The sequence below is a fragment of the Physcomitrium patens genome, chromosome 16, assembly GCF_059467195.1.
Source record: "Physcomitrium patens ecotype Gransden chromosome 16, ASM5946719v1, whole genome shotgun sequence".
NCBI lineage: Eukaryota > Viridiplantae > Streptophyta > Bryopsida > Funariales > Funariaceae > Physcomitrium > Physcomitrium patens.
In genome coordinates, this window is record NC_143425.1 from 9663070 (window position 1) to 9676762 (window position 13693).

At 33.7% G+C, this 13693-nt stretch overlaps 1 protein-coding gene across 1 annotated transcript; it reads left to right on the forward strand.

The window, feature by feature from the left end:
• The first annotated feature begins 8096 nt into the window (after window positions 1-8096).
• Window positions 8097-13428, forward strand: LOC112293887 (uncharacterized). The gene is made up of 10 exons (XM_024543837.3): window positions 8097-8367; window positions 8682-8759; window positions 9071-9675; window positions 9995-10609; window positions 10885-11045; window positions 11344-11552; window positions 11773-11906; window positions 12074-12453; window positions 12882-12985; window positions 13117-13428. The coding sequence occupies exons 1-10, from the start codon at window positions 8130-8132 to the stop codon at window positions 13185-13187; spliced, it is 2595 nt and encodes an 864-aa protein (XP_024399605.1). The 5' UTR covers window positions 8097-8129; the 3' UTR covers window positions 13188-13428.
• The last annotated feature ends 265 nt before the right edge of the window (window positions 13429-13693 follow it).

Genomic DNA, 13693 nt, shown 5'->3' on the forward strand with positions numbered 1-13693 from the left:
TATATTTTTTTCTGTCGGTAAATTCAAAAATATTAAAAATAGCCCCATAAGTCAAATTGACCTTTAAAGTCATTTCATATGGTTTCTTTACTTTAATTTTCTTTTCTTTTTTATTTATTGAAATACAAGAATTTGTCTTATTTTTATTTTCTAATTTTCTAATATCTTTCAAGTACCTATTTGATATTCTCAAAAATATATTGATAAGATTTTTTTTAATAGTCTATTTCTATTATTTGATTTATTAGATATCTAAATACTTATTATGTCTATTTTTTAATTAGTGTATTTTCAAAAAATAATCTTCAAGACCATTTTTTCTAACAAATATCTTATTAATAAAAAAAAGTGTTTTTATAGAAGAGTTAATTAAGATATACAATTTTTCCTTTAACAACTTTAATGTAGTTGTATTATAACTTCTAGAATATAGAAATTTGAATCATTTTGTAATTTATGTTAGATTTTTCTTTCATTAGTCTACTTAGTTCTTATTCTTAAAAAATTCTAATATAATTTTGAATATCTAAACTAATTTTTGAGTGGTATATAATTTAATAATTCTTAAAAAGAAAAGAAATTTAACATCTAAACTAATATTTTAATTTCTTCACTTTCAATCCCACCTGTCTAAGTTGAAGTATATAAAGTAGCTCAATTATAACTTTTTCTTTAATTTCCTTCAATTTTTAGTTAGAAAATAAATGATTCTTGTTTGATTTTTTTTTCTATTTACAATTAAAACCAAGTAAAATATTTTATATAAACTTTCCAAGAGAATATACATGTAGATCTACTTTTGCAATAAAATCTTATTACATGTTTGGAAAAATATGTCTATTATATTAACAATAGTTTTAATCTAACTTGGTGCTTAATTAAAATAACCTATATACTAAATATCTCTTAAAAGTCTAATCCATATATTAAAGAATATTATTATATATTTACATTAATTTAGAAATCTCATCATGGATTTTTGTAAAATTTGATTACTTATCATTTGAATTTTTCTATAGTAAAAAAGAGTCTATTTCATCATCTTATATTGTACATATCTATTATAAAGATAATATCCTTACTTTTTATAAAACTTTAATTAGTCAATTTATTTTTATATAATTTATAATAGTGTGTACTTTAAAAGCTCCTTTTACGTGTTGAGTTGTTAATATAAGATGCTAAAAATGTATTAAATATTTTATTTTATTTTATGAAGCTTTTCTAATATATTGATTTAATTAAGTATTTATAGTTTTTTTTATTTATAATATTATTATTTGACTAAACTTAGTAGCTATATTTATTTCTATTATTATAAATATAGCTACTAAGTTTAGTCAAATATAGCTACTGTATTCGTTTCTATTATTATAAATATAGCTAGTAATTTTAGTCAAATATTTTTTTATTTATAATATTATTATTTGATTAAACTTAATAGCTATATTTATTTCTATTATTATTTCTATCCATGCTATCACGTACATAGACATGTAAGCTAGTAATTACCTATATAAATAGGTAGAAGTAGATAGAAATAAATAAAAATAAATTAATTCTATAATATCTTCTAAAAAGCTTCTTAGAAGCTTCATAGATGCTGCTTTGACTTTATAGGTGTCTATTATTGACTTTTAGGTTAAAAAATTAGTCAACAAGTTAATCATATGCTACACATATTGGTAGCTTGAAGAACAAGCTAACTATGTGGTGAACATATAGAAAAACTTACCTTGTAAGTCAAGGCATGTGTCCTGTAAAGTCAACACATATTAGAAGTTCTATAAAATAATGTCACGTCACCCTTAGTTAGATAGTATGTATAGAGATAAGAGTGAAGCCCTCTTCACTCTTGTCAACTCTTTTCTTGCTTCTAGTCTAGTTTCAAGAGTCTCAAGTTTTCTTGTCTTTTGGCAATAAGCCATTCCAATTTCTTTTTAATATATGTACTTTCTTATTTCTATTTTTTCACTTTTTCTTTGACATGGATTTCATTGGTTTATGTATCATCTTCCAATTCATGTCTTTGATACTATCTAAGTATATTATATAATATCCACATGTGTTATTTATTTCTTTCAAAATAATATTTTTTATATAAATTTCAAATAATATTTTGTCATTTAATATAATTAATAAAAATAATTAATTCTTCTTTGCTTTAGTTATGACTTTGTTTGAGGCTGTAATATCTTTGGTCCAATTGTGATCTTCATTTCTTCATGGTTTGTACTGCACATCTTGCTTATCAACAATCTTTATGCTTTTTGTATTATTATCTTTCACAAAGTCTCTTATTAAATCTACCATTTTCAATTATTACTTCATTGGTGTATCAAGGGTATGAATTTAAACAAAAGTTAAAAAAAATGATACATAGATGATTCCGGAGCTCCTAAATGCATGTCAATTTTTTATGACCATTCTTAACACAAAGAAGTTTTAATAGAAGAAGTTTGGATTGACTTGATGCTCCACAATGCTCACTTTTTAAAGTATCCGATTGTAGTTCCTGAGCTAAATGGGTCAAATTTTGGGCTGCTAAGAGTAGTAGATATAACAGAGCTTCTTTCAAAGCTTAAAGACGAAATTGCCAATGTACAAGGTGAGGGAGCCAACAAAAAAGATATTATGATACTGATAGAGAAGTAGAAGATGGCTTGAAACGAGCCAAAACAGGCACATACTTTAATTGCTAAGCTTCTTGGTAAGTCTCTTTTTCACTTTGCTATTGATGGTTGAACTCTTTCTAGTACTTATATATGGGCTTGATGTAAAGGAGGAAATCTTGGAAGGATGAATATGGTGTTTCATTTATGTTCAATGGAGTAATTGTCCCCTTCATTCTTATTATGAATGTTGCAAGTGGTCATAACATTGTTCTCACTATTGAAGTAATAATCTTGAAGACTTTTTAGAATTAGAAAAAAAATTCAAGCTTAGGCTGAGAATGAGACACTTTTTGGGGTAAGAGCAAGCCTTGCTAAATCTGTGTGATGTTGTGACCTAATATCTAGGAGCTCCAGAATTGTCTTGCATGAAAATACCAATGCATTTTTTGTAGCTTTCAATGGCACCTACAAGGATTTGAAACTTAAAAGCACCAAACCTGCTATACTTGAAAAAGAGAAGGCCCCCATTTACAAAGAATCGATGCCAAAGTCCCCCAAAGTTAGAGTTCAATGAGCTTGCTAAAGCCCAACTGCCATTGACCACTTGTAGATCAAAATCTAGTAGTTTAGATTACTAAATTAACACCTTTACGCTTACTTCTTCATCCTACAAATCCACCTCCAATAGAAGAAACCATGGAGATTTTGTATCGCTTTAATTGCCACAATTGCAATGACTTTGCCATCGGTGGAATGCCAAATAAGAAGGCTTGGGCTGCAATACCGCCGCTACTTACAATTAACCAAGGAAATACGATTTAGACACACTACCAAACCGTCAACCTCCACATTGATCAAAGGAGAAGAAGAGTGCTGCTGCAAGGTCCGTGCAAGGTGAGGTATCATTGCAGATTGTAAATTGTATAAATTACATTAGTATTTCTATTTTTATATCTAATTGTCTCAAAATTCCACTACTAACTCAAAAAATTAGTGATTTAAAGCACTATAAGTGAGTTTTTTGTTTTTTGTACTAAATCCACAAGTGAGTTGATTTGGTGACTTATAAAGATGTTAAAAAGATTAAAAAATGGCTACAACCTTACTTTTATATGTACTAGTTATCGAAACAATTTTGCAAAAGCTTTTTAGAAATCATAAGACTTGTGGTTTAAATATTAAATTGTAGGTTGCTTCTTAAATAACTTTTTAAATGTAGAAAATTAATATGTTAAGTTTCAATAGCTACATGGAATATCTATAAAAGTCTAAATATATAATACTTGTGTAAAGTAATTTATTTAAAGATTCTTAATAAAGATATTATCTTTCTATTATATTTTTATATATTTCTATTTACATAAATAATATAGGCATCTATTACATAAAACGAGTATATATTGTTGTTTTCTAGTTATTTGATATAAATAAGGAGGTTGAAGGATTTGTCATGTATGTTTCTACTAGCTTTTTTTTTTTTCTACTATTTATATATCTATTAGCTTTATATTTGTAGAAAGTATAAAAAATCCATCTTTTATTTAGATGGCATTTATTAAGTCTATAATAAAAATAAAGTTCTAATGTCTTTGATTTTAGTGACAATTTTTGATCATTATAAAATTACTGAAAATATTTCTTTATAATTTTGATTATTATTTTTTTAATTTTTAAAGAAGATGATAGAATTTTTTATTTTTTATTTTTATGTCTACTAGTATTTGGTATTTTTTAATTCCATGACTTATATTTAAGTAATATCTTTAATCAATAGATAAAAAAAATATTATCTATCTATCTATCTATATATATATATATATATATATATATAATATTAAAATAACCAACTCATTTATCAAATTAATCTACCCTATTATAGCCATCATTAGAAAAATCTATTACCTCTAAAAACCATTATTTCAATCATGATTCTCATCATGACCTCCTTTGTTTATAGTCCTTGTTCTCTCCATTTTTAGTCTTTTTAATCTCAACCCCTCTTCTTCTCTCTCTCTTTCTCTTTCTCTCTCCTCTTCCTTCCTCCTTTCTCTCCTTCTCCTCCTTTGTTTCCATTTGTATAAGCCTCAATCAAAAGTTCTACTCAACAATATCTATAATTCGATCACATATACATTCTTATCAAATAAAATAAAACAAAAAATGAAGTCTCATATGTCAAAGAAGTTCACTACTTGACTTGAATTCTAATGCCTTTTAAACCTTGAATCTTAGATGAATATCTTTTCTTACCTCACTAATGCAAGATTGAATAAAACTCAAACATATCATTAAAATCTTTCTTCAGATTCATTAATTCAAAACACAAAGAATAACAATAAGAAACTTCACTATGGTATGTTATTAAAATATTATTCTTTACAGATTTCAAACATGCGCATGTAAAATAAAAAATGGTGTAATTTCTTAATACTAAGACTCTTTCAAAGAACATTATTTTTTCTTTATTCTAAACTTCATGTAATTTCTTTGTTTTAAAGTTCTGTGATTTAATATCAAAAATAAAATTTTAAATCTAATAATCAAGAAATGTCATATATATATATATATATATATATATATATTATAATTATTATCTATATAATAAAAATAGGTAGAAGTAGGTAAAAGTAAATTAATTTTGTAATACCTTCTATAGAAGCTTCCTAGAAGCTTTTTAGACGTTGTTTTGACTTTATATGTATTTGTAGCTGATTGGTAGGTTAGAAACTTGGTCAATAAGCTAACCATGTGCCACATGTGTTGGTAGCTTGTGGAACAAGCTAACTATGTGGTGTCCATATAAAAAACTTGCCTTGTAACTTAAGATATGTGTCATGCAAAGTTAACACATTTTTGGAGGTCTTATAGAATATCGCCACATGGATCTTAGGTAGATAGTATATATAGAGGAAAGAAAGAAGCCTTCTTCACTCTTAACAACTCCTTTCTTGTTTCTAGTCTAATTTCAAGAGTCTCTAGTTTCTTTGTCTTTTGGCAATAGCCATTCCAATTTCCTTTTAATATACATGCTTTTATATTTCTATTTTGTCATATTTCTTTGAGAGAGCCGCATTTGATTATTTGCTTTCATCAAGTTCTTGTCCTTGACATGCAATGAGATCTATAAAAAAATAAAGAAATAAACCATATATGATATTGATGATAAAATTTAGTAACAAATTTTGAAAGAAATTAATTCTTTGCAAAAGTGAAGTAGGATGCTTGAGGAAGAAAGCAAAAATATGTCATCAAATTACTGTGAAAAATAATGCTTAGGTCATAGAAGCTATATCATTTGGTACAAGTTTAATTATTTTCTTTGAAAGACTAAAAATTCTTCAAGTAAGAATAAAAATTTGATGCTTAATACACATATATAATTAATTTTTTTTCCTTAAATTCTTTCCAACCCTCTTCAATATACAAAATCAAGTCATTATTCTCTATTAATACATTTTTTTTTTCTATACTCCATTACAAATATATAACTAGAATCTATTTTTCATGCAAATGCATTCATTTTTTTTTTTTTTTTTTTTTGGAGTGGTTGTATTATAAGATCATAATCTATATATCAAACCTTCATTTGACCTAAAAATGAGCTATGAAGAATAAACGCATGTTGATTTTTCAATATTACTAAGAACAAGCACTATTTTACATACAAACCTTCAATTCAAAATAAAATTGTTTTAGAATTAACCTTACAAAATTCAAAGCCTTTGGATCCAATAAGTTTAAATGGACATTATAAAAACTTCACTACAAGATAGAAAAAAAAAAAATTTCATAGAAAGGTAGTAGATGGATAATAAATAAAAAGGTGCTAAATGTCTGGAGGGGAATGGAAGATTGAGATGAGAGTTAGGAAGAAGAGTAGTAAAGGGGGTTGAGATGAAGGTTAAGAATAGGGAGAATTAGAGGGGTTGGGATGAGGGTTAGGAATGAGGATAACAAAGAGAATTGAGATATGATTTAGGATTAGGAAAAACAAGGGATGTTGGAATGAAGATTAGGAATAGAGAGAATAAAGTAGACATGGAGGAAGAAATTGAGATAAAAAAGGCTGAAAATGGTTAAGATGAGAGCCATGATTGTAATGATGGTTTCTAGTGATGGTCCATTTTTCTAATAATGATTTCAATAGGGTGGATCAATTTAATAAATAGGTGGGTCATTTTAATTTATATATATATATATATATATATATATTATAGCGATTATGGAATTAATTTCTCTAAAGCAAGGTTTCTAGCATCTTTTGAAGTTAGTTGCAATATGTAAGTAAAGATATAACATAATAGAATTATTCTTATTTCTTAATAAGACTAATAGTTGTTTTCTTTAAGAGCTAGTCATTGTCATAAGTTTCTTTGGAAGTTTTTAAGAAATGATATAAATTATAATTTTTCTTTAGATTGTGAGACATTAGAAATATATAAATCAAATTATATTGTTTATTCTTATAAGGTACAAATTTTAAAAGTGGTTTTATAAGGTTTAGTAATTAAGATTTATTTTTGCTATTTCTAAAATAATATTTTAATAAAAAATAATTTATTATTGAAATAAATGTTATAATTTTAGAAAAATTCTTTTTTCTTTTTTTTCTTTTTTTTTAATCCAAAATTAAGAACCATTGTTTAATGACAAGATTTGTATTTTTACAAGTCTTACAATTATCATAAATCATTCCAAGTATTTTAATTCTTGTTCAACAATTTAATTACCTTCTTTAAGAATTTGGTTAAAAGTACAAACCACCACATGTTAGAATTCATAATCGTACAACATCTAAAAATACTTAGAAGATTCCATCCATCAACTTTCTACTAGATTTTACTCATTCTATGGACACAACTCTTAAAACTATACAAACACATCATTTTACAAGAATCTTATCATTTCCTTTCGTACACTAAACTCTCACATTTGAGGGGATCAAATTCTCAATTCTTTTTAGTCCGTCTTCTTAATATATCCGATAACCCCATTGGTTACATAATTATAAAAGACACCTTTCAACAGCAAAACAGTAACTGTGAAGAGAGGGTGTAACGTGAAGCTCAACAACCACGATGGGAGAGGAGGGAATTAAATTGGCGCTGACGTCACCTTCAACACCAAAGGAGGAGGAAAATCTCACAAACACACATGCAGAATGAGAGCTCAGGGCTTTTAGGGTTTCGCCATGGAATTCCTTCGTGCTCAGCAAATATGCCTGTCTTTGCTCCATCGTGGTGGATGTTCCCGATCGATCACTCACAGTTCCGGAATGCCGATGCTGGAGTGGTTGGCGGTTGGATCGCTGCCACAGAGGTGATCAGCGGGATGCATTGAGCTAGATCCATGCGTGTGTAGCGAGAGAGGGACAGAGATTGAGACGCACGGGTGGTGGATGCGTGGGGGGGTGGCGACAGAGGGATCGGGTTTTGTTCTTGACGCGGGGATTGATTAGGAGGAGGAGGAGGAGGAGGAGCAGCAGAAATTGTCGAGTATTGAATCACGTGAGCCATGAATTTTCTGTTGCGGAGCACACAGCCGAGTGTTCCGGAGCCCCCTCCTCCTGTAGTGGAGCCGACCAAGGGGGCATTGGAGAGCGTTGCCTCCTGGCCTGGGGCGCTGTCATCGGCGGGAGACTATCACGACGATTCCAGGCTGTTTCCTGGGTCTGCCAGGATGAAGACTCGCATGCCGATCGAGGGTCACGCCGATGTCGCACCTGCGGATGGCTCCATCTTGGTTCCCTTTCGTGAGTAGCCCACCGATTCCTTCTCCCATTTTTCCTATCATCTTCTGCTGCCTTGCGATTTATGAAGACTGTTCTTTTGCTAGAAGAGCTCGCATTTTGGTTTGGACTTTGTGTGCACTTTCAATTTTAGGGTGCCATGTTGGATCCCAGTTCTAGAGCGTTGGGTTGCTAAGTGTCAGTAAAGAAGGCCAGTTCATCGAAGTAGCAGTACATTAAAAAAAAACAGGTAAATTGCAAGGCTAGTAGATGTGTAGAGCTCATAGTGAATTCTAGATGTTTTAGCTTTTGAAATCATCGATGCGGACGTCTTGCAGAGGAATTGTCGGAGAACTGGTATGAGGCTCCCAATGTGGCATCTCTTTTGACCTTGGATCGCCCATTTATATTTCCTGGTATTATTGGCTCGTCTCCATACTTTGTCTATTTATTTTACTATTTTAGGAATTCTGTGGTGCATAAGTACGTTCTACGTTAGGTTTTGACTGGGCTGATTATGATCTCGATTGATTTGCTGAGAGGAGAGGGTTGTCTGTTTTTGCTAGCTACTCAATGGAAGTATTTCGTGCACGGGAATGTGTGGATCAGCATTACTTTTAATTGGTGCTTCGGAAAGCAATTTACAATATTATCTATTAATTGTGCTCACACTACTTCGTCCTTTTCGTTTGCTACATGACTTATGTTGGGTGAATTGGAATATTAGGAGAGCAGCTTCATATCATCCTCCATATTTCGGTTCATCACCCAGCGGAGTCTAGTATCATTACTCCTTTCAAGATAGCTGCAGCTATTGAGAAAGGATCGCAGTATGAAGACTATGGATCAGATTCAGTCCAAGACTCTACAGAGAGCTCCCAGGAAAACCTTCAGGAGTTAGGGAAGATCAAGACTCCGAAATCGGCTAAAAGTTCCTTGAAAGGCAAGTGGTTCAATACCACTCCAGGAGGCAATCTTGTGGCAATAACTGAATGGCTCGATGAACAACAATCTGAGGACGATGATGGTTCATCCGAAAGTCAAAAACGGAGAACTGCATTGCTATTAGAGAGTTTTCAAAAATCTCATTTTCATGTCAAAGTTGGTAAAAGAGCTGATGGAATTGCAACAAAGCCTAAAGATGGTGTGGGACGACCGGAGCAGAGCGAGGAGGACTTGTCAGATGAGGATGGTCCTGATACAGATAGTCCTGGCACTGCTTACGGATGCAAACCTGTGGTAACAGAGGATGGAAAATTTGAACCATTTACTACAGGGGGCTTAGCCAGAGGAGCAACTTCTTGCTGGTCGCTTAGAAATGGTGATGTCGTGGTGAGTTATTCTCCCATAGTTGATTCCCATTCATATAATTTGTAACAGTAAATTGGAACATTATTCTACTTTGTTTTGGTGGATATTTTGTGTTCATTATATTCCTATGAAAGGCTTGAGATTTTCTTTTAAGTGATTTTATAAATTAAACCATACAATCTACACACATGTGATGTTATTGTAATCTGCATGGCGCTTAAAAACATTTGGGCGTTTAAGTAAAAGCTATGCAGTATTATGTTTTTAGAAAATGTGGAAACACTGAAACGTGAGCTGCAATGAAGGCGATAGTCTCTGATCAATAGTTGGTAGAATGCAGGTTTTACTTCAAGTCACGATGGCCTCAGAATTCTTATCAAACTCTGCAGAGCTTGAAGTTCTTCAGTACGAGCCCTATGTAACGCCTCCCGCGTATCCGATGGACGATCAGTTTCAAGAGATGTCTAAGAATCCTACTGAAGGGTTACTACAATGGCTCTTGCCTTTAGATCGACCATCTTCTCCCCCTCCTCCTGCCTCCGCGCCTCAACCGGCTCTTACACCTAGTCCTTCAGGTAGACTGTCATTCGCCGGTGGAGGTAATTCAACGTTTTTTTCTTTTTCTCACGTTCGAAGTTCTTCAGTGGGGTCAATAACGACCCCTGCTCCTCCTCCAGTGGTCACTTATACACCACCTCCACCTCCTACTTATGGTCCTGAGGAATGGGGTCGCTTCTCATTTGAGAAGGATTCTCAAGGAGAAGTGGGTAGCGAAGGACTTCTTTCATTTAGAGGAGCTGCGCTTGAACCTCAGCGCTTCTCAGCTCACGGTCTTTCAGGACCTTACGTCCCTGGAAAGAGGTGGAAGCGTACGTTGGCCATTCTGCAGCCTGTGAGATTGGAATCATATTTCGCTGATTGTAACACTCAGGATCTCATCTGCATCCTTGTCGAGGTTCTTCTCTTCTTCTGGATGTCTATGCTGTGGCGTCGAGTTCATTTCTTTGGTTTTCTATTTGTAAATTTCACTCTTGGTATTTTGTATACTCCCAATGTATGTGGATGACCATTCATCATTTCACTCATGCTTTGTGTTTGTTTCTTTCATCCTTTGTTATTCAGCTCAAAGTTATCGACTCAGTCAAGTTGATAGCCAACTCCAGCATCTCATAGATTTGCAGTTTTACTTCTAGTTCTTATACTGATTATCGTTGTCGTTGCCTTTTGCAGAATTCATTACCAGCTACAGGAATGACGGCAGACGTTGTTATCTATGTTGACTCTGTTAGTATTGTATGTCAATCTGCTTCGCCAGGGAGCTTGCCGCTGCCTGTTCCCATTGCTTGTGTGGAGGTGGGGGAGGATCATAGCCTGCCAGGTCTTGCTCTCAGGTTGGTGGTCTTGTTTAACCCTTATCTCTCTTCAGGTTATCTATCTTTTTAAGTCCTCTGTATGCTGAAGATTCGTTTAACGCTTCAAAGAATAGAGTGTAGATTCTCAATCAATATGATGGTTCTGCGTTAGACAATCTACATGATACATAGTTATTTGGCTTCTTATTTTGAGAAGCATTGTGGTCTTCTAGCATTGTGAAAAGCTCAGCTTTAGTAATGCGACATCATCATCTTTCTGCTATGCAATGATGATTCTTTCTAATTGCTTCTCGGTTGACTACTCTCCTCATGGCAGACCGGGTGAACAACACTCTTTCATTTTGAGGCCTGTAAGTCAGGCATGGTTGACCGGGAAGCAGCCTGCTGTGGAAGACGGCACACCTAGATATCGTTCTTCACAGGATGGACAAGGTATTGGGAACATAAAAACGAGACGTGGTAGCAATCATGAGTCAGACTGTGGTGAATATGCTATCCTTGTGTCGTGCCATTGCAGTCACACAGGTAAACCCTACTTCTCAATTGTGGAGTACTTTTAGAACTCGTTTTTACGTCTGATGAATTATTTTTGTTTTGTACGTCACTGTTCTCGATTGTTCACGTGTAAATGAATAGAAATTCATTGATAGCAATCATCTGAAGTGTGTGTTTTCATTGGTGAACTTACGTTACTTTTGGAGTGTGTCTATTTTATTGATCTGGTTTTGCTGGGACTACATTTCAGAATCAAGACTACACTTCAAGCACTCTCTCACTTGGCGGCCACGTCCGCCTCGAGATTTGTTACTCTCCGTAGCTCTTGAAAATTACTCTCCAGCAAAACTCTCTGGTGAAACTCTGGCTCAGCTTACACCTCAGGTATAACAACCTTATTATTTTATTATTTTCCATCCTTCTTACTCCCACTGCTCCCGTTGCTGCCAAGAATGTGTGCTGGTTTTTGCGTTTATACTTATTACTTGGTAGTAACCATTTTGAACATCAATTTTGCCCCAATTTGAGCAAACGATTTGGTGGATTGTCAGGTGGTACGTGTGCAGGCAACGAACTTGACATCACAAGACATGAATTTAACACTACTTGCACCCAGTTCAATGGCTGGATCCTCTCTCTCAATTGTCTCCTTTCCAGGCAATGATACCCCAGTCGTTTCTAAAAGCAGCGAACATCAGCAATCACTGACAGTACGGGAAGTTCTTGCGATGGAGGATTCAGCATCCGAATCCAAGCTGAGTTCTCAACTGTCATCTCGAAGAATGTCTCTACCCCCAGTCCAGCCCATGGAGATGGTATTGGGTATAAAGCCAACAGTGTTGAAAGAGCGTATAATCTCTGATTCGGATGCTGCTGCTGATAGTGGATCTGCTCGAACTCATCTTTGGTTGCAGAGCACTGTTCCACTTGGGTATGTCCTGATCCCTCTCTAGATCTGGTTTAGTTTTAAAAAGCATCTTATTTCATAGCGTTTCTCTTTGGTATTTAGTTTGCCTTTGGAACATAGGTCTTCCCAGTTATGTGTTTTATTGAAATACTTTGTTTGGGAAGTCGATGCTTTAAGCGTTTATGATGATTTCACCTAGTATTCAAGTTACGGGATCAGAACGCTCATCTACGCTCTTTTGTATTCATGTTTCATATTTCAATGGTTTTTCTGATGCCACTTTTGTATTACTCAAAACTTCAGAGAAGCAGTCCACTTCAGTAGAATTGCTCTTTTCGTAGCACCAGTTTGAGCTGTGACAGATTGCTGAACTGCTCTTAGTCGCGTCCTTGTATTAAGTTGTGAGTTTTTGCCACTTCTGACATGAGGCTGAAAATTATGTACTGGTGTAGTCGGTTGCCCCCTCATGCAACAACTGCGGTTCGATGTGAGCTTCTTCCCCTCACAAGCGGCATCATCACGCTCGATACCTTGCACATTGCAACGAATGAGCACGGTAATTCTATTATCTGATATACAGTTACTTTCTTTCGCTTACATTCTTGGTGATTGTTTGTATGAGCTGTAATGGAATGACCAAGGTACTTCTTTCGCAATTACCAACGGATGAGTGGTGGTGTTGTGCAGATGCTTTGTACATTCCAGAAAATTCTTTGCAAGTTTATTGCACATCAAGCCTCGCAAGTGGCGTCTCATGATTGATTTTACTTAAATTATTCATTCAATCGACATTGACGCGTATTCAACGATATATAATCAAATCATAGCACCACACTTCGCAGGAGTCACTGCAATTTGAGGATTTGATTTGGAGGATGCGTATTCTAAAACCCTTGTATCCTTTAGTAAGGATAGTTATGTACATGCTTCTCCACAACACGGTCATTGGGAGGGCTTTGGAATTGAAGAAATTTACGATTTTGGTAACATCGAATTCAATGCTTCTGTTTTGTGCAGAAACTCGCTGAATCTGATAGGGCAATTATTATGATGATTTCTAGACTGCTCAATGGTTTGTCCGATTTGATATTGTGGAAAAAGGTCGCTCGCCTAGAATTGAAATTTGCGTTTGAACTGGAATGCGGATTAGCCAGGGGCGATGCTGTTTCCAAGCATGCTTGCGTGAACATTGAGCTCCTGACATGCGATGCCAATTCGCTAGAAGGGTGCATCAGAGGTAAACATTAGCTTCCGAGCTCTGATT